The sequence below is a fragment of the Myxine glutinosa genome, chromosome 14 (assembly GCF_964187855.1).
Source record: "Myxine glutinosa chromosome 14, kmMyxGlut1.1, whole genome shotgun sequence".
Taxonomy (NCBI): Eukaryota; Metazoa; Chordata; class Myxini; order Myxiniformes; family Myxinidae; genus Myxine; species Myxine glutinosa.
This window is the reverse complement of record NC_136274.1, coordinates 81,721,180-81,748,679: the sequence shown is the minus strand read 5'-3', so window position 1 is coordinate 81,748,679 and position 27,500 is coordinate 81,721,180. Positions and strand designations below refer to the sequence as shown.

Genomic DNA, 27,500 nt, shown 5'->3' with positions numbered 1-27,500 from the left:
GGGTGATTCATGAACGTGTGTGCCGTACCTCAGATGGACGTTACACGGGCGTCCCACCTGCCAGCATTGGTGTCCTTCACAAATAGTAGACCATATATCGGCGGCACCCTGAACAAATTCCAAATTCCTGCCCGAACCAGCAGAGGGCACTGCATCAGCCGCACCCTCAGCCAATGATGCTACCCCGCAGCCTTGTGCTGCATACGATCAAAGAACATAGGTTTTTGGAAAATGATGATTGTCCAGGGAACAACGTTCTCCAAAAGGAGCAGCCATGTTACGCAAAGTATCCCTTCCATGTGCTTCATTCAAGTTCTTGTTATAAAGCTTTTGCCTTCCCGGTTAATTGGAGTGCTCATTGTAAAGTTTTAGTGGCGTTTCGTTTCATCACGGGCTGACGTGTGGTTGAAATGAAATATACAGTTCACGTCCGTTATCATAAAGGTGCAATTCATCACCGGCACCTGATGCCCAATGCGATGTCGGAATCTGATTGGATGTTCATTGAATGAATGTGCCCTATTATGAGTGGTTTTATTTGAACACTGAATGCATGCCATTTGGCAACAACTGCCCCTGTTGTTTGATCTGCATGACTAATCGCCAATTGTGCACCTTTTTCTCTGCCTTCCTGCTTCCATCTTCACTCGTCTCAACATCTTGCCTGCTATTCCTCTGCATTTGTGCTCAAACAAATAATCCTGCATCTATTATTCCTTCTCGCTCCTGCACACTTGACCTACTGTTACCCCGTCCGCTTCTTGCTTGCTGCCTTGCTGCACCCTCTTGCTTTTTTTACACCCTCCTCCATTCCAAAACCACAATGGCCGGCCCGTGTGGTTAGAGGGAACTTCTGGAATCCAAGCGTGCGGGCGAGTCTGGCCTGCCTCCCGGGACTTACCGCCTGGCTAGTTTGTCCTCCATTCGATCGTCCGAGCCCTCACCCCTGCACGCAGCCTACCCTCTTCTTACCTCCAACCAGGCAAGCCCTTTGAATTTTTGCACCCATTGCCGATACATCCCATCTCATGGCATCGCCCAACCTCCTCGCCTACATGACGCACTTGGCTGTGCATTTTATTGGAAAAGGTGATGCGTCTCACAATGTCGCGGGCAACCGAAGGGGCACCTTGTTTCTGTGTTCTCATGGAGGTGCAACACTCTTCCAGCATGTTTGATCTCCATTTGTCTGCTGTTTGATCCACAAGTTAATTCAGTTTTGACCTTTTGAATAATGTCAGAATTTTTAGGTTTCTCCTTTTAACGTTTCTCTCAATGTGCATTATTGCTGAGCTCGGTGCATGGTTGTTGCTGCTTTTGTTGTGTTTTGCTACAGCACGCTTGGATCACAATGCTTTACTCATTCCCTGTCAGTCTAATGGCATCAGAGCCTCTTTGCGACTTAAGAATTGAACTATAAAGCATCTTGTTGTCATTTTTCTAGTCATTGTTGCACAGACAAGGACCATTTATACACAAATGGGTGCTCAACGCACTTGTTCTGGACCATTTTCAGGTGTAATTTCCATTGGCCCTGGTCCTCTCTTTAGTTATCTATTTATTGATGTGTAACAGTATGTATTTTCTCTAAAAGCAAATGTGGTCCACATTTGACCTGCCCCCTTACCTCTATACCTTCCCTATATATACTACATACACCCACTAGTCCAACCCTGACCTCCTCCCACACAGAAGTTATGCATTGGAACTTGGTCTCTGCGATTTAATCCCAAACTCTTGTTTCTGAGGCTGCTGCTGCACAGCCTCATGTTCCCTAAATTACAAACCAAAAATAAATGGGGCTCTATTTTTACCTGTGATGCGTCAAGCAGGTCTATACGAGCTCCATGTGATTGTGCTTGTTGTTGTTGTTGTTGTTGTTGTCGGGGTTCTTGTTGGGGGGTCGATTTTTGAAATGTGCACACACAGCTGTCCGACCCCACCCACATTTATCACTTGACTCCACCCACCATGGCCATAGCACCCAGATAAAATAATGTGGCCGCCATATTGGTTTTCTGGTGGGCCAAAGACATCAGGCCTGTAGGCCTCTGCTGATTTATATACTGCTCGGGTTTGTTGCATCAGATTTCCATTTGCTTTGTTTGGATCGATTTTAAATCACGATGAGGTACTCCCAAAAATCTAATCACAGGTCGAATAAAAATTATGAGTAAGGTTTAGTCAAGCCTGTCACCACGCACCAGATGCAGCTCCCTAAAAAATAGCGTTAGGTAAATGTTGAACGGCCCAATGTTGGGACAATCCGTGACCGTGTGACAAATCAGCTCGTTCTGATATAACCGCGGGGAGGCTAACATGGATGAGAGGTGTCGAGTTAATATTTTAATAGCGCATTAAATGCGTTTCTTAATCACGCTGTTCATCTTTTAAGAGTGTTTTAAATGTGAGTTTCCCAATTGGCCCACTACTGGCTTTTGTCGCAGGTTGTGATCATAGTGTGGTCATTCTTCTTAGCTCACCTGGAACGCAGTTCTGGGGAGCTTAGGGGATGGTGCGTCATCTGTCCATAAACCCTTGTAACTTCTTCTCCGAAACTGCTGATCGGATTGTGACCAAACTTGGGCTAAAATGATATTTGGTATGTTGCAACTCAAGTTTGTTTGCGACATTAAAAAGTCGAGGTCTAAAGGGGTCTACCGGTGGTCAAAGTGGATCCCGGTTTGACCCCCCCCCCCCCCACCCCACACCCCACACACCCCCAAAATAGATACAGGTACTGTATTTGCTCTCTTCTCTGAAACTAAACACACAATTCTGATGAAACTTGACCACAACCTTCATCACCCGTGATGTGTCAAAGTTTTTTCACGGCATTAAAACAAATCAGGATCTAAGGCGGTCTGTGGGGTATTGGGGTATTGGGGGGTTGGGGTTGGGGTTGCTCCCCAAAATAGGTATTTTTTGTTTGTTTGCTAAAGTCTTAGCATTATGTTAGTAATGCTTCAGTCACATTTGGCTCGGGGACCTTAGGGTCTAAAAAATCTACGGCCACTAGCAATTATAGGGTGGCCGCAGTATTTCCACGGTCACACAATGTAGCAGTCACATATGTTTTTATTTTTCAGGTAGCCGCACGGGGTATTTAGAAATTGTGGAGACCGAAAACGTGGGGGTGCCGTACGGTCTTTGATTTGATGTCGCACGGTGACCTTAGGGTGTCCCTTCGGCGGCCATAGAATTTTCAAGGCAGACGCAAGGTAGCCTCAAGGTGCCCGCAAGGCAACCACAGGGGGGCCCTAAGGCGAACGTGCGGCCAGACGGACGGTAACGAGTGGGTATATATACCAGTTCTTTTGCATATGTATAACAGCACTTACAGTTGTCATGGCTACGGCTTGTCGAATTGCTACGGCCGACCTAGAAATGAAAAAAGTTATAACTCCGCGCTATAATTCCACGGCGACCCCTACGGCCTGTAAAAGATAGCCATACGCCCTAGGGCCACCCTGAGGCCACCTCAGAAACTCTGCAGCCGCCCACACGTTTCTGTCAATTTAGGGGGGGTACGGCCGCCGTATCCTAGCCGTAGAGCAAATGTGACTGAGGAGTAAGATTCTACATGCTGCCCTGTTTCCTAGCAACCATTGGAATTGGTTTAAAATACCGTGATACCGTTTGAAATACCTTTGATCAGTGTAGTGTACTGCTTTATTCTACCAGGTGAGCGCCCAGGGGTATTGCCCCTATTTTTTATATATACGAAGTCTAAGGCTCGAATGGAGCTGCCACTCACACACATGCTGATTCCAAGCCATACGCTGAGCCAAACATACTACCGAGCCAAACACAACCACTGAGTGATGTCACTTCCTGGGATACTCTGGGTACCTGCGACGTCATGACAATGGCACCGCCTTTCTCACCGGATTCAGTGGGGCGTTTCCACAGGAGGAGATTCATCCACCGCATCAATGCCAACACATGGGGATTGGCCGTCCTCATCCTTTTTTCATGCTGAACATCAAGCAAGGAAGCGACACGTACCATTTTTCATTTGCTCGATCTTGTCACCTACCAAACTCATCCACCAAGTTTTGTCCAAATCCGTCAAGGACTTTTTGAGATAATGTGCAATATATAGTTTTTAGCCCTATCACTCAATGATGAAGAATCACAAAAAATTCTCACATCCAGATCCGCAGCCGGATCTTCATCCAAAATGAATCGATTCTTGGTTTTAGCGTTGGCTAAATTATGTTGCCTAGGTAATCATCTCGGTAAGTTGGCTGATGTACCTGATATTTCAAAAAACGTTCAAGATTTAGCATTCATATTACACAGATCCATTTGTCTTGGAATTATCTCAACCTGATTACATCGGGGATGCAATTGCTTGAAATCTTTTGCCACGGCAACCATCTTGGTAATTTGGCTTGTGTTCGATATTTGTGAAGCCTCTTGCCTTGTTTCTTGTAAATGTGTGTGTGTGTATGTTTGTGTGTGCATGTGTATGTGTGCATGTTTGTGTGTATATGTATATATGTGTGTGTGTGTGTGTGTGTGTGTGTGTGTGTGTGTGTGTGTGTATGTGTATGTGTGTGTGTGCGTGTATGTATGTATGTATGTTTGTATGTATGTGTGTGTATGTATGTTTGTGTGTGTGTGGTCGTGCTGGTTGGTAGATTGATGTATTTAAGGTAAGATGTGCATGATTTAATGAATGAAATGAATGAACATGATTTAATGATATTATCATATTATCGAGTGTGTAAGGAAAGTTATAAATATATGATAATACATTAAGTCCTACTAGGGAGATACCCGTGCTACGCATGGATGGGAGGCCAGGAGCAAACAGGCAATGCAGATACGGCAAATGCTAAAGCATGAAACCAATAAATTCCACATTCCTGTAGCACCCTCAGTCGCACGTCAGACATGGACAGCAAGTTCGTGAAGGACTTCCATGAAAAACGTACCCGTTCGCAAACAAACTGGTACGTTCACGTATAGAAACATCGATCGTGGGTCCGTGGCGAATCTGCATATGGCGATCCGCGAAGTTCACGTTCAGAAAGTAGAAACCATCATGGCATGTCATCATTTACTTGAACTCGAACCGAACTTGAACTCGAACTAACAACATTGTTAATGTTTCCTTCATTGTAAAAACGACCAAATCAACAGTTAAAAGGATTTTGAGCCGACAGCTGTTACGGCCTTGGCAAGATCGATGGAGACAGCGATCTGTTAGCGTATTCACCGCCCAAATAGCTATGTGGAATTCTCTCATGTAGAGATTAAATGTCGTTTGAATTTTGGCCGAGGTCATTATTTACTTTTAATGATGTTTACATACGAATGATGTTTAATGATGTTTATATTGGTTTTCGGTCGTCCTTTCCGCAAATCTCATGGGATTGTAAGTTGGAGGGATGGCCGTGATGGCGGGGAGGGGTTTGGAATTCTCTCAAGCAGGGATTCAACCCGTGTCCTTATAAAAGGTCTTTGTCCGAGGTTACCGAGTTCGATTGGTGCAGCTGTGCAGCGATCGGTGCAGCCGCTTGTGCGGCACCCGGGAAAACAACATCGTCACAATGAAAACATTGTCACAATGAACGTTATGCGAACGCGAATGGTATGCGGGAGTCCAAACCTGAGAATGCTGGAGACTAAAGCTGAAATTGGAAAAAGTAAATAGCCTATTTTACTCCTGGAGATCCCAGGATTACCCACCCAAAATATCGTTGTGATCGGTTCAGCAGTTTTTACAGTACCTTTGAACAGACAGACAGACAGACAGACAGACGGATGTACATTTGCTGAATTATAGTAAGATTGCGAGTAAAGTTGGAATAACTGATGTTGGATTGATGAGTTGACTGACTGCCTGGACGCAACTGAGGTTGTGGATCTACTGATGTACCATCTATTGATGTGGATCCATGATCGAGGTTGTGGATCCACCGTTTGGAGAGCTCCTGGGCTGAAAGGATCGAAACCTCGAGGAAGAACGGTGCCCAGCTGATGATCCGTGCAGTCGGGAAACTAGTCAATTGCTTACAGGTTAAGGTTCTTGCTTTAGGTGGAGAAACTATGTTTGAGGTTTGCAATTTAAATAAAGTTGAATATGGGATGTTGTGAAATTAACATCATTTACAGCAATTCTTTAAATTATTTATATTTAAGTTTAGGAACAACCAATACTGTACAATTAATTAAATGTGTGTGTGTGTGTGTGTGTTTGTATGTGTATGTGTAAGTATGAATGTGTGTGTATGTATGTTTGTATGTGTGTGTGTGTGTGTGTATGTATGTGTGTGTGTGTGTGTGTGTGTGTGTGTGTGTGTGTGTGTGTGTATGTATGTTTGTATGTGTGTGTTTGTATGTTTGTGTGTGTGTGTGTGTGTGTGTGTGTGTGTGTGTTTGTGTATGTCAGTCAACCACCCAAAAGGCAGGCGATTTAGAGTACCAGTTCGCTGTTCTCAAGGTGTCGAGGCTTGTGGAGGAGCTTGTAGCAATGTAGCATGATTTTGATCGTGATTATTTATTTTGATTGGACATCATTTTGATCGTTATATGGGTCATGAAATCCATGAAACTGTATTAAATGTTCTGACATGATTTACTAGCTGTTGCTTTAAGGAGCCTGGTGACTGTCAGCGTTAGTAATTCCAAGTGTATGAACAAACATGGGGTAGGTGCATTTCTCGATTCACATGGATTTGAGGAATGACTTATTCGAGGAAAGCTAAAAGAACATGATCATTTGAGTCGCAAGAAAAACAAACATCAGAGATCTTAATGCGCTCGCTGCTGGCATATGCTGGATGCTTAAACCATCCTCTGGTTTTTCACTGACATCAATTTTGTCTTCTTATTTAAAAAAAAAACAACTCAACTCCAACTGGATTGCCATTACAAACTTCAAACATTTAAATAACACAGGACCATCTACTTTAAATTTCATTTGTATAAAAGGCCTTTATCTGTGAACAAGACCCATTCGAGTGGCCATCATCACGTTTCACACCAACAAACTCGTCCACTCTTCAAATAGGATTACTTAACCCACTTGCCTTTTGAACACATTAATTCCATGTTTAGAGTAATGTTTTCTTGTCCAGTACTCCAAAAGCCTTTTCATTTACAAGGAGTTTTTCAATTCTTCCAGATTTACAAGGAGCGACACTTGAAAATAAACAGTTTAAGGGTGTAGAGGGGAAAATGAATAATACAATGTTAATATACAATATAATGCATCGTCGAAGGATAAAAACCAGGTATAGTGGAGAGAGGAAGTAGCGACGGTAGTTGGTGAAAAGAAGGAGGTTTGGAGAGGATAGAGAAGGCCAAGGATAGAGAGAGGCCGCCGGATGTGGGGTTGCTGCACCTGTTTGGGCAGAAGAAGAAAACAGAAAGGAGAGCTGTGGATAATACGAGGAATGGTATGGAAGAGGAGGTGTACAACAAGTTGGAAGAGGGTGGTTGGAGGAAGATGATCTGTAAATTGGCTCGTGACATGGAATGAGGGTATCAAGGGCATGAAGGGGGGTGGGGGGCTTTGGAGGAGTGATTAAGGATGGTGGTGGGAGGCTAGTGACAGAGAGGGGCGCAGTATTGAAGGTGTGGGAAGGATATTTCAAACAGCTGTTGAACCGGGAAGTCAGCAACGGTGAGCTGGAGCTTCCATGGAATGTGGAGTTGGTGGAGATCACGGAAGAGGAAGTGTGGACGGCATTGAAGAAGATGAGGAAGTGAAGGGTGCCAGGCATTTATGAGGTGTGTTCAGAGATAATAATTGCAGTGGGAGAAGTCCGAGTCAGTTGGACGAAGAGGTTGTTGAATGTATGTATGAGAGAGGGTTCAATTCCGGAGGAGTGGAGGACAGGGTTAATTGTGCCGATATTTGAAGGCGAAGGGGGATGTTCAAGATCCGACGAAGTACATTCCTTAGTCATTACACTCCAAAGTCATGTCTTGAAGGTGCTGGAGAGGTTTCTGGACGAGAGGACAAGGAAGAGTGTGGAGAAGGAGATTAGAGAAGAGCAGAAGGGGTTTAGAAAGGGTAGGGGGCGACAGATGAGATGTTCACGCCAAGACAGCTGGTGGCAAAAGGGTGGACGTTCAAGGTGAAATGGCACGTGGATTTGTGGATGTGGCGAAGGCCTACGACACTGTCCCGAGAGAGAGATGGTGATGGCAACATTGTGATGGATGGGAGTGCCGGAAGCAGAAGTTAGGTTAGTAGAGGGGATTACAAGGGAACAAAAGGAAGAGTTTTGGTTGGTCCTGGGATGTCGGAGGAGTTCAATGTGAATATCGGTTTGTGGCAGGAAAGCGCTCTCAGCCCACTTCCTGTTTATCATGGTGATGGTTCTGGTAAGCAGGAAGGTAAACATGAAAGGTATTCTGGGGAGGATATTGTATGCTGAATATCTGGCTGTTGTGGTGGAGAGTGGTCGGGAGATGCAGGAAGTACTGGAGAGTGGAAGAAGGCATTTGAGAAACATGGGCTGAAAATGAACATGGAGAAGACGGAGGTGATGTTTGTTGGGCAGCAGAGAAAATAAATGAATATCAGGTTAGAGGGCAAGGAGATCAGACACGGAAATTGGTTTGAGTATTTGGGGGGAACAGTGACCAGGGATGTCAGAGGCAGAAGTCCGGAGGTGTAGAGGTGCGGAGGAGGATTCAGGTGGTTGAGAATGCATGGAAGAGGATGGAGGGTGTCATGGCAGACAAATAATTCAAGGAGATTGAAAGGAAAGGTTATGATGTCATGCGTAATGCCGGCCTATCTTTACGGTCTGGAGATGGTGGTGCCGACAGAGACAACAACAGAGGATGCAGGTTTGTGAGAACAGCTGTGTCTGGAGGATTGCAGGTGTGAAGAGGGTGGATATAAAGAGAATGGATCAACTGAAGGAGGTGATTGATGTGCAGATGAGCTTGACGGGGAGATTGGTGAAATGCCGGCTGATTTGGGCTGGACACTTGGTATGGATGAGGAAAGAGAGAATGGCAAAGAGAGTGAATAGGTTGAGGGAACAAGGTGGGAGGAAAAGAGGTAGGCCACAGTTGAGATGGGAGGATTGTGTGAAGACAGATATCAGTAAGGTGGGGGTGGTTGAAGATTGGAGAGAGTTGGTGGAGAACAGATGGAAGTGGATTATTAAGTATTTGGTCAAGGCAGGGCAGGAGCTTGGTGCCAATGGGTCTCACCCCCTTATAAACGGAAGAGGAGGAGAATAATAATAATAATAATAATAATAATAATAATAATCTATATATAATGGAGCAAGTGTATGTATGTATATATGTATGTATGTATGTATGTGTGTATGTGTGTATGTATGTATGTCTGCTCTTCACCCATTGGTTGGACAGCTGACCTGATTCCACCCACAAATGTAACCTGAAACACTTAACCTAAAGTACCCAGAGAACCCAAAAGACCCTCACTCTCCCCCCTCATCACCCCGAGGACCTACAAGACTGAGAAGACCTAGAGGACCCAAATGACCCCATGGACCCTAAATACCCCAAAGGACCCTAGTAATTGTTTTGTATTTTTTTATGTGAATGTGTACTTGTATATCACTGTTATTAATCAAACAGGCTTCGGCACGATCGAGCGATGATTTTTTTTTTCTTTTAATCCAAAAAAACACCTTTTTTCAAATCTTTTTTTTTTTTTTGGCCTAAAACACTCCCAGGCACTCAATGATGAACCTCTGAAAGTTTGACGAATATCCGTTCAGCCATCTCTGAGAAAAATGGCGACAGACACACAGACAGACCAATGGCTCTCTTATATCATATATATATATATATATATATACAGACTTGGCATTTAATATGGAATATTTTTTTTGTTGGGGTGAAGTTACTTTTCAAGATGACTTAGAACCAAAAGTTCATTGGAATTATGTTGAAATTATTCTAGATTTTGTTAATGTGACCTGTAAATGAAACAAAAATCACATTTGACATTTCGAAGCAAATAAATTGATCCTTGAAAGTGATGTAAACTGATATCGAACTCAATTCACGGACAGTACTGTGTTAAACTTCTGTACGTTTTCCAGAAGTACCTCTTTATTTTGCACATCAGCCAAAAAAAATTTCAACAAAAACAAAAAGCTAAATTTTGACTGGGATTATGGACAGTAAAATTACAGACTTGGCATTTAATATGGAATATTTTTTTGTGGTGGTGAACTTACTTTTCAAGATGACTTAGAACCAAAAGCTCATTGTAATTATGTTGAAATTATTCGAGATTTTGTTAATGTGACCTTTAGAAGAAACATAAACCACATTTGACATTTCGAAGCAAATAAATTGATCCTTGAAAGTGATGTAAACTGATATCGAACTCAATTCACGGACAGTACTGTGTTAGACTTCTGTACGTTTTCCAGAAGTATCTCTTTATTTTGCACATCAGCCAAAAAAAATTTCAACAAAAACAAAAAGCTAAATTTTGACTGGGATTATGGACAGTAAAATTACAGTTCAGTACTTCGTGTAACCCCCACGAGCATTCAGGAGAGCACGTACACGTCGAGGCATGCTATTCATGAGATTTGCCAAGGTTTGGACAGGAATCGCTTGCCATGCAGTGACAATAGTCTGCTGCAATTCACGCACAGAAGTCGGCTGCTGGTCCAAGTGGTCGATTTGACGCGTTAATTCTGCCCACAAGTTCTCTATCGGATTCATATCCGGGGACATGGCAGGCCACTCCATATGCTCTACACCACGGTCAGAAAGAAAGTGTTGGATCATGCGAGCACGATGAGGCCGTGCATTGTCATCTTGGAAGACAAAGTTTCCTCGAAAGGCTGCACGAGCAAATGGAAGCAAGGTTTCTTCCAGAATGACCCTGTACTTGAACTGGTTCAGGTTTCCATTCAAAACAACCAGGTCAGTTTTGGCCCCTGCATGAAAAGCAGCCCAAACGGTCACCCCACCACCTCCAGCTTGGACTCTTGGCACTATACAATCTTCGTTGTGGGCTTCATGCACTTGTCTGTGCACTCGGACGCGGCCATCTTGATGATAGACCAGAAATCTAGACTAGTCACTGAAGGTCACGTGATTCCAGTTTCCTGGCTGCCATTGACGGTGCTCTCTGGCCCACTGCAATCGGCGCTGGCTGTGTTGTCTGGTCAGGCGTGGCTTTCTCAGGGGATGCCTGGCACGATAGCCTGCTTGAACCAGTCGTTAGTTGACTAGCTTCTGGATACAGGCACATTTGTCAGTTGCTGCCACTCAGCCCTAAGCCGATTAGCTGACTTGGTACGGCCATTGCAGACTAACCGGTGCAGCTGGCAATCATCTCTCCTTGTGGTTCTGCGTGGACGTCCTGGCCTCGGTATTGGAGTAGGGACACCCTCTGAGCATTTCGTTTCAGGATCTTTGACACCTGACCGTGAGTGATGCCATACTGCCGAGCAATAGCACGCTGTTTCATGCCAGAATTTCGTAAAGCCACCACTCCATGACGAACAGCATTGTCAAGTTGACGGACCATCTCCAGAGGAAGCGGCAATAACTTTTGTAGACTTGCAGCAGTTGTTTTCCACTAATACAGAACGCAACAACCCTTATATACCTGATTGTGAAGCCAATCGTCAAATGTACCTGTCCTTACATTTTGTCACGCCACCTGTGATATAATCCTGTTATTGACTTCTTGCTGCGAAAGACAATCAGTGACATGGTTCTTTCAACAAAGACATCACCGAAGGGTAAAAGAAACTCACCAGATTGATATACTGACTTCAGAAAGTAAACCCAAGTCAAGAAAAAAAAAAAATTCCATATTAAATGCCAAGTCTGTATATATATACTAGCCTAGCTCGGCTCGCTACGCTCGAATCACCAAGCGTCGTTACTGAGGAACGGGCTTATTTTAGCTGAGGATAATGACTGTACCTGAGTTGCTGTGTTGTCATGATTTACACCAATCATAATACAAACAATTATTTTGCACAAATGTATTTGTTGTGTTTGTGATATTACATTTTTATAAGCAATTTAGGTTGAATGTTTTTTTTTCAAGAAAGAACCCCTCAGCACATACATTGGGGAGGGGTAGGTGCAGACTGGAAGTTTGGGACGATTACACCTCACCACCACGTAATTCAAAACACCTCACCACCACGAAATTAAAAACACCTCACCATCACGAAATTGAAAACACCTCACAGCCATAAAACACGTAATAAAAACACCTCACCACCACAAAATTAAAAACACCTCACCACTAAATAATTCAAAACACCTCACCACCACGTAATTCAAAAGACCTCATCACCAACTAATTCAAAACACCTCACCACCACCTAATTAAAAACACCTCACCACCACGTAATTATAAATACCTCACCACCACGTAATTCAAAATACCTCACCACCATGTGATTTAAAAACACCTCACCACCACGTCATTTAAAAACACCTCACCACCACGTCATTTAAAAACACCTCACCACCACATAATTCAAAATACCTCACCACCACATGCTTCAAAACCACCACAACGTTACGGAAACAAAAGTTTGAGGGAGTCGTTAAGTGACAACACAGACACTGCTCAGATGTGTAGATATATGGTTGGACATATATGACTGTACCTGAGCTGCCGTTTTGTCATGGTTTAAAACAATCATAATTCAAACAATTATTTTGCACAAATGTATTTGTAATATACGTGTATCACATTTTATAAACAATTGAAGTTGAAAACTTAAGTTGAAAAAAAAAAAATTCCCGAAAAAATTCACAAAAAAAAAAAAAACATTGGAAAGTTTTTCAAATAAAATACGCTTAGGACATACCGACGGGAGAGATATGTGCATACCAGAAGTTTGGTAGGATTTCACAAAAGTTTGAGAAAGTGGTTCAGTGACAACACAACACAAGACAACACAACACAGACAATGCACAGATATATATATATACTAGCTTGGCTCGACTCGCTCGGCACGCTGCGCTCGCCTCACCAAGCGTTGATACTGAGGAACGGGCTTATTTTAGCTGAGGCTAATGACTGTACCTGAGTTGCTGTGTTGTCATGATTTTCACCAATCAAAATACAAACAATTACTTTGCACAAATGTATTTGTTGTGTTTGTGATATTACATTTTTATAGGTAATTTAGGTTGAAGATTTAGGTTGAATGTTTTTTTTTCAAGAAAGAAATCCTCAGCACACACATAGGGGAGGGGAAGGTGCAGACTGGAAGTTTGGGACGATTACACCTCACCACCACGTTATTCAAAACACCTCACCACCAAGTAATTCAAAACACCTCACCACCAAGTAATTAAAAACACCTCACCACCAAGTAATTCAAAACACCTCACCACCACGTTATTCAAAACACCTCACCACCAAGTAATTCAAAACACCTCACCACCACGTTATTCAAAACACCTCACCACCAAGTAATTCAAAACACCGCACCACCACGTAATTCAAAACACCTTCCCACCACGTTATTCAAAACACCTCACCACCAAGTAATTCAAAATACCTCACCACCAAGTAATTCAAAACACCTTACCACCACGTTATTCAAAACACCTCACCACCACGTAATTCAAAACACCTCATCACCAAGTAATTCAAAACACCTCACCACCACGTTATTCAAAACACCTCACCACCAAGTAATTCAAAACACCTTACCACCACGTTATTCAAAACACCTCACCACCACGTTATTCAAAACACCTCACCACCAAGTAATTCAAAACACCTCACCACCAAGTAATTCAAAACACCTCACCACCAAGTAATTCAAAACACCTCACCACCACGTAATTCAAAACACCTCACCACCAAGTAATTCAAAACACCTCACCACCACGTAATTCAAAACACGTTCATGTATACACAATCGTCGGTTAATGGTATCGAGTATTCTGCGGCCTAGTACTCGTAGGCTTAGACTACCGTACCGTCTCAGACCTTGTGGTTTGTTTTTCTCTCAGCGATTCGTCGAATGCGCTGAAATTATTTTCGTTCTCTGTTTCGTACCAGTCGTTCACCCCGTACCTCCTTGTTTAATATCTGTACTCACAAAAAAAAAAAAAAACCCAAAAAAATATTTCCTTCCCAGGTCTTATTCGTTTATTTGTTGTTCTTTTTGTTCGTTCGTTCTTCGTTCGCGATCACGCGGTTAGAAATGTATAATCTCTCCCCTGAACAACTATTTTCTCTCATATATTATAACACCCTTTTCTTCTTTTCCTACAAAAGGATGCTTTCGTCTTGCTCACCAAATCTATTCATTCCAAAAAATATATATAATACCATCTCTTACAGTTCCTCCTTTCTACATTCCATAAACTATCCAGAACTCCATCCCTCCTCCAGTGTCCTCAAACGTATTTTTGACTCGAAGGTCTCAAACTCATTTTGCAAAAAATGTTCGTTTCCCATGAATCGTACACTTTTCAAAATCCAATCTCACCTCTCCCCTCCAAATCCTCCCCATCACCCATCCCTTTCAAATCTCCCCCCTTGCCCCTTCCCTCCCCTCCCTCCTAAACTCCCCCCACACCCCTCCCCTCCGAGACTCTCCCTCGCTCCTCCCCTCCTAGACTCCCCTCTCACCCCTCCTCCTCAAAGCATCCTCCCTGCTTCTTCCTCCTTCCAACTTTCACCTTCATCTCCCCAAACCTCCTGCCTTGCTCTTCTCCCTCCTCAAATAACACCTCACTGTGCCTCACCCAATCTCCATCAAACCTTTTGTCTGCCCCATTCTTCCCTTTCTCCAAGCTATTCTGAAATCTCTGACACACCTTCAACAGCTCTCCCTACCTCTTCCTCCTCTTCCACATCTTACCCTACCCCTCCCCCCCCTGTTCTGGACCCGATGCTCCCCCTTCCTCTTCATTAACGGTATGGACCTCAAACATCCGGGGCCTTCGCTCAAACTTGACTGACCTCTCCATACAGGTTGCTTCTGACAAACCAGATGTGATCTGCTTAACAGAAACTTTCCTCCTTCATGATGTCTCTGATGCCTTGGTATCTCTCCCAGGTTACTCCCTCCTCCGGTATGATAGACCTGAGCCTCGTCCTGGAGGTGGGGTTGCTATCTTTATAAAAAACTCTCTTCCTCACTCGCCCTCCACTGTCCTCTCTCCACCTCACCCCCAGGAATACCTTTGGCTACGGCTTCCCCTTCGCTCCCACATTTTGTTCATATGTGTGTTGTACCGTCCACCAAACAGCGATGACTCCATCTACATCTCACTGTCTGATAATATGGACCAACTTCTATCTACCCATCCCAACTCTCTCTTCCTCATATGTGGTGATTTCAATTGTCACCATGCCAGTTGGCTGGGTGTGGGTACCTCTCTCACCAGCCATGGCTCTTCAGCAAAGGACTTCTGCGACTCACTGGGACTGACACAATCTGTCAATTTCCCGACCCGGATCTCAGTCAACGGAGCATCTTCTCTTCTGGATTTGGTTATGACAAACTTCCCTGAAAATGTCTGCTGCTCTTCTTCTGCTCCAATCGGCTCATCTGATCATGTGCTTGTCAAAGTGGACATCTCTCTGACCATTCTCAGAGAGCCTCCTCAGCGTCGCGAGTCTGGCATTTCACTCAGGCCAACTGGCACGGTCTTCAAGCAGCCATCAATCATCTGGACTGGTCTCCCATCTCTACCGCCTCTGACATCAACTCATCCTGGGAATTCTTTCAAAGTAAATTGCTCTCTCTCATGCACAGATTTATACCATCTCGTCTTCAGTTGTCATACCCTTCCTCCCGTCCATGGTACACGGAATCTTGTGGTGAGGCTGTTGCCCTGAAACAACTTGCTTTCGTCTCCTGGAAAGCAAATCCAACGGAAGGAAATCTCATTTCCTTTCACAAAGCCCGAAACAAGTGTGTGTCCACCCTCAGGAGAGCCAGGAAACAATATCTCACCATTCTCAAGACCGAACTCTCTTATCTGTCTCCCTCTTCCAAATCCTGGTGGCGTCTGGTCAAATCTGTTTCTCGTGTTTGTTCCCCCTCCATCCCCTCCCTCACTTCAAACGGCTTAACGGCTGACTCCGCACGTGAAAAAGCTGAATGCCTCAACTCTGTGTTTGCCTCTAAATCTTGTGTCCCAAACCCATCCCTCTCTGTACCCACCGTACCCAGTCGTACCCAGCTGCTCCTGGACTCTGTGTCCTTTCCTCCTGACAAGGTGGAAAAGTTTCTGTCAACCCTCGACTCTGATTCTGCAACTGGTCCTGACGGCATCAGCCCACGGGTCCTAAAATCATGTTCTTCTGCTCTTTCACTCCTTCTTTCTGTTCTCTTCACCCTCTCCTTTGCTCAAGGTCATCTGCCATCTGCTTGGAAATCAGCCAACATCACCGCTTTGCACAAAAAAGGTGCAAAAACAGATCCCAGCAACTACAGACCAATCAGCCTTCTCCCAATTATCAGCAAAGTCATGGAATCCATCATTGCTTCAGATATTAAATCTTTCCTCTTCTCCAATGGCTTGATCTCTGATCATCAATTTGGTTTCAGACCTGGTCACTCTACTCTGGACATGCTGCTTCTGCTTTCTCAACAATGGATGGAGGTCCTCAACGCCAAACAGGAAATTAGAGCTGTCTCCCTTGACATTTCACGTGCCTTCGATACGGTCTGGCACCCTGCTCTGCTCTCCAAACTCTCCTCCTTTGGTATCCATGGAAATCTCCACGCATGGCTGGCGGACTTCCTCTCTGGTCGTAGTCAACGTGTGGCCCTGAATGGGTTTCTCTCATCTCCTCTTCCTGTTCAGGCTGGAGTTCCCCAAGGTAGTGTTCTGGGCCCTGTGCTTTTTCTGGTCTTCATCAATGATCTCTCTGACTCTCTTGAAAATCCTCTCTATCTCTTTGCTGACGACTCTACTCTCTGTCGCTCCATTCCTCATCCCTCAGATCGGCAGTCTGCAGCCTCCTCACTCTCTGCAGACCTGGACAAAATCACAGACTGGTCAAACAAGTGGAACATGTCTTTCAATCCTGACAAATCTCACACTCTTACAATGTCTCTCCGAAAGGACCGACTGGACAACCCTCCCATCTACTTTCTCAACAATCCTCTCCAAGAAGTTCTGTCGCTCAAGCTTTTGGGTCTCACTATATGCCATGATCTTTCTTGGGAAAACCACATTTCCAAGCTGGCCTCCAAAGCCAGTCGCCGACTGGGCATCCTCCGTCGTGCGAAGTCCTTCCTTGGCACACCTGAGCTCCTCACCACATACAAGGCTTTCATCCGCAGCTCAATGGAATACTGTTCCCCCCTCTGGGCTGGTGCTCCTGCCTCACACCTTGCTCGGCTTCACGCTGTTGAGGCCAAAGCTTTCAGAATCATTGGAATCTCCTGCGATGTAGTCAACGCCGAGGGCCTTTCACTCACTCACCGCAGGCAGGTTGGTGGTCTTTCTGTCTTCTACCGACTCCTCTCCGGCCTTGCTCCCCCAGCTCTCTCTGTGCTCTGTCCCCCCAATATTCCTTCAGGTCACACAAGATCTGCCTGCAACCCTCTTATGGTTAAACTGCCAAAGTCTAGGCTCTCTGCTCACCTTCACTCTTTCATTCCCCTTTTCTCCCACCTCTGGAACAAACTCCCCCACTCCCTTCAATCCCACTCCTCCCTCCAGGTCTTTAAAACAGCTGTTCACCACCATCTCTTATCTTCCCCCATCGAAAACCTTGATCTTTTCTACCCCCGGTAATTCACCCCAGAGTCCTTGCAGTGTTCATATGTTTTAATCCTCTCCCACCTCCCCCCAAGTCCTCCCGATGTCCCTGCTCTCAAATGTTGTGTTTGTGTCCTTCCCCTTCTTCCCCCTCTCTTTTGTGTCCTCCCCCCTCTCTCCCCATCTTGTCTGCCGCTCCCCTTGTTTTTTGTGTTTTGTGTGTCGGTTTGTCTTTTTGTGTGATTAATGTTTGCTCTTTCACGAGCCTCGATCTTGTATACAAAAAAAAAAAAAAAGAAAAAAAAAAAAAGTAATTCAAAACACCTTACCACCACGTAATTCAAAACACCTTACCACCACGTAATTCAAAACACCTCAGCACCAAGTAATTCAAAACACCTTACCACCACGTAATTCAAAACACCTTACCACCACGTAATTCAAAACACCTCACCACCAAGTAATTCAAAACACCTCACCACCAAGTAATTCAAAACACCTTACCACCACGTTATTCAAAACACCTCACCACCACGTAATTCAAAACACCTCACCACCAAGTAATTCAAAACACCTTACCACCACGTAATTCAAAACACCTCACCACCAAGTAATTCAAAACACCTTACCACCACGTAATTCAAAACACCTTACCACCACGTAATTCAAAACACCTCACCACCAAGTAATTCAAAACACCTCACCACCAAGTAATTCAAAACACCTCACCACCAAGTAATTCAAAACACCTCACCACCAAGTAATTCAAAACACCTCACCACCAAGTAATTCAAAACACCTCACCACCAAGTAATTCAAAACACCTCATCACCAAGTAATTCAAAACACCTCACCACCAAGTAATTCAAAACACCTCACCACCACGTAATTCAAAACACCTCACCACCAAGTAATTCAAAACACCTCACCACCACGTAATTCAAAACACCTCACCACCAAGTAATTCAAAACACCTTACCACCACGTAATTCAAAACACCTTACCACCACGTAATTCAAAACACCTCACCACCAAGTAATTCAAAACACCTCACCACCAAGTAATTCAAAACACCTCACCACCACGTAATTCAAAACACCTCACCACCACGTAATTCAAAACACCTCACCACCAAGTAATTCAAAACACCTTACCACCACGTTATTCAAAACACCTCACCACCACGTAATTCAAAACACCTCACCACCAAGTAATTCAAAACACCTTACCACCACGTAATTCAAAACACCTTACCACCACGTAATTCAAAACACCTCACCACCACGTAATTCAAAACACCTCACCACCAAGTAATTCAAAACACCTTACCACCACGTAATTCAAAACACCTCACCACCAAGTAATTCAAAACACCTTACCACCACGTAATTCAAAACACCTTACCACCACGTAATTCAAAACACCTCACCACCAAGTAATTCAAAACACCTCACCACCAAGTAATTCAAAACACCTCACCACCAAGTAATTCAAAACACCTCACCACCAAGTAATTCAAAACACCTCACCACCACGTAATTCAAAACACCTCACCACCAAGTAATTCAAAACACCTTACCACCACGTTATTCAAAACACCTCACCACCACGTAATTCAAAACACCTCACCACCACGTAATTCAAAACACCTCACCACCAAGTAATTCAAAACACCTCACCACCAAGTAATTCAAAACACCTCACCACCACGTAATTCAAAACACCTCACCACCAAGTAATTCAAAACACCTCACCACCACGTAATTCAAAACACCTCACCACCACGTAATTCAAAACACCTCACCACCAAGTAATTCAAAACACCTCACCACCACGTAATTCAAAACACCTCACCACCACGTAATTCAAAACACCTCACCACCACGTAATTCATAATACCTCACCACCAAGTAATTCAAAATACCTCACCACCAAGTAATTTAAAACACCTCACAGCCATAAAACACGTAATAAAAACACCTCACCACCACAAAATTAAAAACACCTCACAGCCATAAAACACGTAAAAAAAACACCTCACAGCCATAAAACACATAATAAAAACACCTCACCACCACAAAATTAAAAACACCTCACAGCCATAAAACACATAATAAAAACACCTCACCACCACAAAATTAAAAACACCTCACAGCCATAAAACACGTAATAAAAACACCTCACAGCCATAAAACATGTAATAAAAACACCTCACCGCCACAAAATTAAAAACACGTCACAGCCATAAAACACGTAATGCAAACACCTCACAGCCATAAAACACGTAATAAAAACACCTCACAGCCATAAAACACATAATAAAAACACCTCACCGCCACAAAATTAAAAACACCTCACAGCCATAAAACACGTAATAAAAACACCTCACAGCCATAAAACACGTAATAAAAACACCTCACAGCCATAAAACACGTAATAAAAACACCTCACCGCCACGAAATTAAAAACACCTCACCTCCACGTCATTTAAAAACACCTCACCACCAAGTAATTCAAAACACCTCATCACCAACTAATTCTAAACACCTCACCAACAGATAATTAAAAACACCTCACCACAACGTAATTATAAATACCTCACCACCAATTAATTCAAAACACCTCACCACCATGTGATTTAAAAACACCTCACCACCACGTCATTTAAAAACACCTCACCACCACATAATTCAAAATACCTCACCACCACGTGATTCAAAACCACCACAACGTTATTAAAAACACTTCACAACCACGAAAACAAAAGTTTGAGGGAGTCGTTAAGTGACAGCACAGACACTGCCCAGATGTGTATATATCTATCTATAATTCCAGTAATCTCTGTGTGTATGTATGTATGTATGTATGTATGTATGTATGTATGTCTGTGACCGCTGTTTCTCGACAACCACGGGTCCGATATACTTGAAACTTGCCAGGTATATTGCTGGGGACCCGAGGATGTGCCTTTTCAAGGTTTCATATTAATCGGACAAGTAGTTACCGAGCTATGTCCAAAAAACGATTCAACCAATCAGAGAGCAGCGAGCTATCACGTGTGCCGAACGTGCCGAACAGACTCTGCCTCGGACGGCACATTTGAGAGCGTATTCATTTATTTCACGTTGGCAAACTATGTTGGCGTTAAACTATGTTTTAAAACTAATTAAAACTAATTTGCGATTCTTTCGCTTTCCTGCGCGTTTGTGCACGCTATGGCGATTTCTTTACCAAACTCCGCAAGCCGTTCGCTTTGGACCAAACCATTTCATGTAAATAGAGGGGGGGATTGTCACCGTACTCGCAAGCCGTTCGCTTTGGACCAAACCATTTCATGTAAATAGAGGGGGGGGATTGTCACCGTACTCGCAAGCCGTTCGCTTTGGACCAAACCATTTCATGTAAATAGAGGGGGGGGGATATAATTTTAGATATATATATAGTACGGGCATGCCCTAGTATAGATAAATGACTGCACCCGAGTTGCCGTTTTGTCATGGTTTAAACCAATCATAATTCAAACAATTATTTTGCACAAATGTATTTGTAAAATACGTGATATCACATTTTATAAACAATTGAAGTTGAAAAAAAAAAAATCCCCAAAAAATTCCAAAAAAAAATTGGAAATTTTTTCTAAAGAAATCCCCTTAGGACATACCGACGGGAGAGATATGTGCATACCAGAAGTTTGGTACGATTTCACAAAAGTGTGAGAAAGTAGTTCAGTGACAACACAACACAGGACAACACAGGACAGGACAGACGCTGCACAAATATATATATATATAGATATATATATACATACACATGTATACATAAATGCATACCCCTTGAATAACGAGAATATAATGATCTCTATGGTGAACAGTGGCGTTAACATTTGGTGCTAGTCATCCTTGTGATAGAGTTGGTGATGATATTTAAGCATATACATGAAAATGGTGGAAACTCCTTTTTGCCTTATTTTCCCCCATATTTACCCAGCCTGATTTTACAATGCAGGTCGTGGGGCCTGAGGAACGGAACTTCGATGAGAGGCTTAAGGAAATCTTGACCCTCATGGAGGCAGAACTTCAGCGTGGAGAGGAGCTCAGGGAGGAAGATTTTATTGGAGAGAAGGTGTGTGGGTGAATGTCTGATCTCTTGCGGGGAGTGGGTGGAGGTAAATGGGGGGTGCTGGGTTATGATGGATGAGTAGGTGGGGTGTAAATCTTTCTACAGCATCTCATCCGATTCCTATTCCACTTTCTTCACCCATTCAAGTATATCTATACTATTTGTTTGCCTTCCAAAATTGAATTCCCTCTTTCGTTGCCTTGTGCTACCATGCTTTTGGAAAGTTTCCTTCATGCATTATTTTTTTTAATTTTTTTTTGTATACAAGATCGAGGCTCGTGTAAGAGCTAACATTAATGACAAAAAAAAACAACAAAAAAAACTAGAGCTTCCAGCGAAGCAGAACTCAACTGAACTGTGACACTCCTTTTTGTGACACTCCAGTAGTGCAGTGACAACACAACACAGGACAACACAGGACAGCACAGACGCTGCACAAATATATATATATAGATATATATATACATACACATGTATACATAAATGCATACCCCTTGAATAACGAGAATATAATGATCTCTATGGTGAACAGTGGCGATAACATTTGGTGCTAGTCATCCTTGTGATAGAGTTGGTGATGATATTTAAGCATCCCTCTCTGTACCCACCGTACCCAGTCGTACCCAGCTGCTCCTGTACTCTGTGTCCTTTCCTCCTGACAAGGTGGAAAAGTTTCTGTCAACCCTCGACTCTGATTCTGCAACTGGTCCTGACGGCATCAGACCACGGGTCCTAAAATCATGTTCTTCCGCTCTTTCACTCCCTCTTTCTGTTCTCTTCACCCTATCTTTTGCTCAAGGTCATCTGCCATCTGCTTGGAAATCAGCCAACATCACCGCATTGCACAAAAAAGGTGCAAAAACAGATCCCAGCAACTACAGACCAATCAGCCTTCTCCCAATTATCAGCAAAGTCATGGAATCCATCATTGCTTCAGATATTAAATCTTTCCTCTTCTCCAATGGCTTGATCTCTGATCATCAATTTGGTTTCAGACCTGGTCACTCGACTCTGGACATGCTGCTTCTGCTTTCTCAACAATGGATGGAGGTCCTCAACACCAAACAGGAAATTAGAGCTGTCTCCCTTGACATTTCACGTGCCTTCGATACGGTCTGGCACCCTGCTCTGCTCACCAAACTCTCCTCCTTTGGTATCCATGGAAATCTCCACGCATGGCTGGCGGACTTCCTCTCTGGTCGTAGTCAACGTGTGGCCCTGAATGGGTTTCTCTCATCTCCTCTTCCTGTTCAGGCTGGAGTTCCCCAAGGTAGTGTTCTGTGCCCTGTGCTTTTTCTGGTCTTCATCAATGATCTCTCTGACTCTCTTGAAAATCCTCTCTATCTCTTTGCTGACGACTCTACTCTCTGTCGCTCCATTCCTCATCCCTCAGATCGGCAGTCTGCAGCCTCCTCACTCTCTGCAGACCTAGACAAAATCACAGACTGGGCAAACAAATGGAACATGTCTTTCAATCCTGATAAATCTCACACTCTTACGATGTCTCTCCGAAAAGACCGACTGGAAAACCCTCCCATCCACTTTCTGAATAATCCTCTCCAAGAAGTTCTGTCACTCAAGCTTTTGGGTCTCACTATTTGCCATGATCTTTCCTGGGAAAACCACATTTCAAATCTGGCCTCCAAAGCCAGTCGCCGACTGGGCATCCTCCGTCATGCGAAGTCCTTCCTTGGCACACCTGAGCTCCTCACCACATACAAGGCTTTCATCCACAGCTCTATGGAATACTGCTCTCCCCTCTGGTCTGGTGCTCCTGCCTCACACCTAGCCCGTCTTCACGCTGTTGAAACCAAAGCGTTCAGAATCATTGGAATCTCCCGCGATGAAGCTAACTCCAAGGGCCTTTCACTCACTCACCGCAGGCAGGTTGGTGGTCTTTCCGTCTTCTACCGACTCCTCTCTGGCCTTGCCCCCCCAGCCCTCTCTGGGCTCTGTCCCCCAAATATTCCTACAGGTCGCACAAGATCTGCCTGCAACCCTCTTATGGTTAAACTGCCAAAATCAAGACTTTCTGCTCACCTTCACTCCTTCATTCCTCTTTTCTCCCACCTCTGGAACAAACTCCCTCACTCTCTTCAATCCCACTCCACCCTCCAGGTCTTTAAAACAGCTGTTCACCACCATCTCTTAAACCTCTCCCCCCCCCCCTCCCCCTCCCACGCCTCCTGCCCCCAAGCCCCCTCCCTCCCACACTTCTCCCTGCTCTCAAATGTTGCGGTTGTGTGCTTCCCCTTCTCTCCCCATCTTGTCTTCCGCTCCCTCTTTTTGTATATTTTGTTTGTCTGGTTGATTTGTTTGTGAAATAAATGTTAGCTCTTTCACGAGCCTCGATTCAGTATACAAAAAAAAACAAAAAAAAAAAAACTGACTGGACAACTTTAAATTAGGTCAGTTGTCTGTACTAAGCCCTGGTGTTGGGCTGGCGGCTGGGGTGCCAGCTTAGGATCCTAGGATCCTGGGTTCGAATCCCGGTCGATCGCTGAATTAACGCCAGGGGGGTTGACTCAGCCTGTCATCCTTCCGAGGTCGGCAAATTGAGTACCAGTTCACTGGTAATTCCCTGCTTGTCGTAAAAGGCGACAAAAAGGGTTGGCGGCAGGAAGGGCATCCGGCCGTAAAACATTGCTTCAAAAAGGGGACCAAAAAAACAACAACAACCACGGTCCCCGAAAAAGGCCAACCCCTGCTTTGCGGGGAAAGATGGCCTCTAAATGTGTTTTAATTTTTTTTTTTTTTTTTAGTTGTCTGTACTAGATTTGACTTAAATGAAAAGCCAACAACCTTGTGTTATAATTTTAAGGTACTTGCTGCCTATGGCGGCCATTTTGTGACGGATCGGGTTGGAATGCAATAGCAACCTACCTTGTGTGGTAAGGGTTAAACATTCTAAGTTTGATCAAAATCTGTTAATATTTGTGGACCTTAGAGTGTTAATGTCGTTTTCATGAACAAAAACAAAATGGTCGCCTAAGTCTGCCATATTTCAACGGATCGGGCTGAAATGTAATACCAACCTGGTCCTTGGGGTAAGGATGCTGCATGTCAAGTTTGATCAGAATCGGTTGATATTTGTGGACGCTGGAGTGTTAACGTCGAAAAGTTAACGGACGACATACGACGGACGACGGACGCCGGAGGGTTCTGTATGTGATGAACTCCACTGGACGGTAGTCCAGTTGAGTTAAAAACGGACACATAAGATGAAATAAAGGGAGCGGGAGACAAGATGGGGAGAGAGGGTACAACATTTGAGAGCAGGGACATCGGGAGATCTGTGGGAGGGAGATGGCTTGGGGGGAGGAGGCGTGGGAAGGGGGTGGGGGTTGGGAGAGGTAAAAAAAAAAAAACATGGACACAGCTAGGACTTCCAGGAAAGAAGTCGGTATTTCAGAAAAGTGGATCTGGGATGAATTAACAGGGGTAGCCAAACAGGGGTATTCTTACCAAAACATTGGCTTTTTTTTGTGGGTACCTTTCTTAACGAGGGGGCAATCCATGACTGATGTTGGTTGCAAACAGAGAAAGAGAGAGGAATAACGAACAAATAGTACTTTTTACTTGGCACTCAACTACAGTACGCTCATCTGAGACGGGCATCGAGCATATCATTTGAAACCACCACGGATGCCCCAAGGGGTATGCTCGGTAATTACATGCTGGATGGTAGAGGCAGGTTTGCCGCAAGCTGGGGTAACGTGAAACGTGAAGCTGCTGAGGATAGGGTGGCGAGGTGACGGATCATCGGTCATGCTTGTCAGCTGCACTGATTTTCTTGAGCCAATTTGGGAATCATAATTAGTGACTTTCCCCAAAAACGTCCCTGTCAGCGAAGCTTCAATTGCTCTGCATTAATCCCTGTCTGCTCTGAAGGATGAAATTAAAAACTGTCTTTGGTCTAACATATCCCTGCACGTTTAATGAAATCTCGTTTTGCTCATCTGTCTCAATGGTTTTTTTTTTGTTAAACCAAGAGGGACGAACAGTTCAGTTGGAACTTATCAAAGTGCAGCCTGTTTGAGTTTAGAGAGATGATTTGAGTCCACACAAACAAATAATGCCGTTGATAATCAGTCTGCTTGCTTTGAGCTGAATTATACAATATATACAAGGATCTATGCTTATGGAGGAGGCCTGGTGTTGGTTTCGCGGTTAGGGTGCCGGCTCGGGATCCTAGGATCCTGGGTTCGAATCCCGGTCGATCGCTGAATTAACGTCAGGGGGGTTGACTCAGCCTGTCATCCTTCCGAGGTTGGCAAATTGAGTACCAGCTCACTGGTAATTCCCTGTGTGGCGCAAGAGGCGACTAACAGGTTTGGCGGCAGGAAGGACATCCGGCCGTAAAACATTGCTTCAAAAAGGGGACCAGGGTGCCCAAAAAAGGCCAACCCCTGCTCTGCGGGGAAAAATTGCCTCTAAAGGTGGTTCTATGCTTATGGAGGAGCTAAACTACAAAGTGCAGTAGATTTACAAACTACCTCCAGGGAAATATTTAGCTCCAGATTTGCATTGGGAGGTACAACCACCCCGAAGAGGCGTCCCCTATAGTGGCAGTGTATGGGGTTGTTTGGGGTGGAGGGAGAGGTGGATATGCGAAAGGAACAAATAACACAAAAAAGCAACATTGGCCCAGAGAATAATAGAATGGGAAAAAATCAGCTTGTGTTGAAGAGATTGTGGATGGGTCGGGATGAGTGCATGGGGTAGTGATTGGCTAACGTGTATGACTGAGTTGATGTAGAGACAAAGGACACAGTGAGACCATTCCACAATTGTGAGTATGCAAGGATAAATGAAGGCAAGTGAGCAGTCAGGCTGGACTTTGGGAGGGTGAGCAGTAGAGCAGGTGACGTTTTCTTGAGGAATGCATGTGAACTGGGGTGGCTTGGGAAGGGCAGAGGGAAGATAAGGCAGGACGAGCAAGACGAGATGTAAACTTGTATGAAACAGAACCCAACCAACTTGCCATCCAGGATGGTGCACCTCCTCCTTCAAGAAGTCACTACCAGAGAGAGAGAGAGACAGAGACAGAGACAGAGAGTTCATCAAAAATGGAAGAGTTTCAATCCTTGGAAATGGCCTTCTGCTTTGAGATTCAAATTTTGTGGAAAGCCTTGTTTTGGGCCACATTGAAAGGAGCAAGTTGGGAAGCAGAAGCACCAGCCCAAAGTGTGGGAGCAATACTTCATGGAGCTCCATAAGAAAGCCTTGCACACTGTGATTAGCTCAGTGTGGCTTGGGAATTTTCTGTAACTGAATCCCACACTGCTGTAATCAAAGCTCTTACACTGCTTAAAGAGGCAGTATGAAGAATACTCGACTGTAACTAGCCTTTAATGCTAGATTGGCAATATGATCTTCCCATATTGGGTTGTTTTTGTTGTTGTTGTTGTTGTGTAGTCCCGGACAGTTCTTCGAACACGCCTGCAGCACGGAGACAGCAGATCGATCTTGTAGGAGCGACACAGAGATCCTCCACATCCAGGATGGTGAACCCCCTCCTTCAAGAAGTCGAGAGAGAGAGAGAGAGAGAGAGAGAGAGAGAGAGAGGAGAAGAAGAAGAAGAAGAAGAAGAAAAGAAAAGAGTGAAAAGGCCGTTCCATGGGGACTGATCGGCACTGACTGTGACTGCGCTGCCCTGATGAATTCGGGCAACAGGGAAGAATGGGGGA

General features: G+C 44.3%; 1 protein-coding gene across 10 annotated transcripts in view; it reads left to right on the top strand.

Moving 5' to 3' along the window:
- Window positions 1-27,500, top strand: part of LOC137439963 (dystrophin) — a 1,283,433-nt gene that overhangs the window by 566,705 nt on the left and 689,228 nt on the right. For 7 of the 10 annotated variants that reach the window (XM_078768443.1, XM_078768442.1, XM_078768438.1 and 4 more), the window contains 2 exons: window positions 845-982; window positions 21,679-21,813. In XM_078768443.1, coding sequence (XP_078624569.1) covers window positions 845-982; window positions 21,679-21,813 — 273 coding nt within the window. The remainder of the gene's footprint in view (window positions 1-844; window positions 983-21,678; window positions 21,814-27,500) is intronic. The other 3 variants (XM_078768445.1, XM_078768439.1, XM_078768444.1) reach the window with 2 other exon arrangements.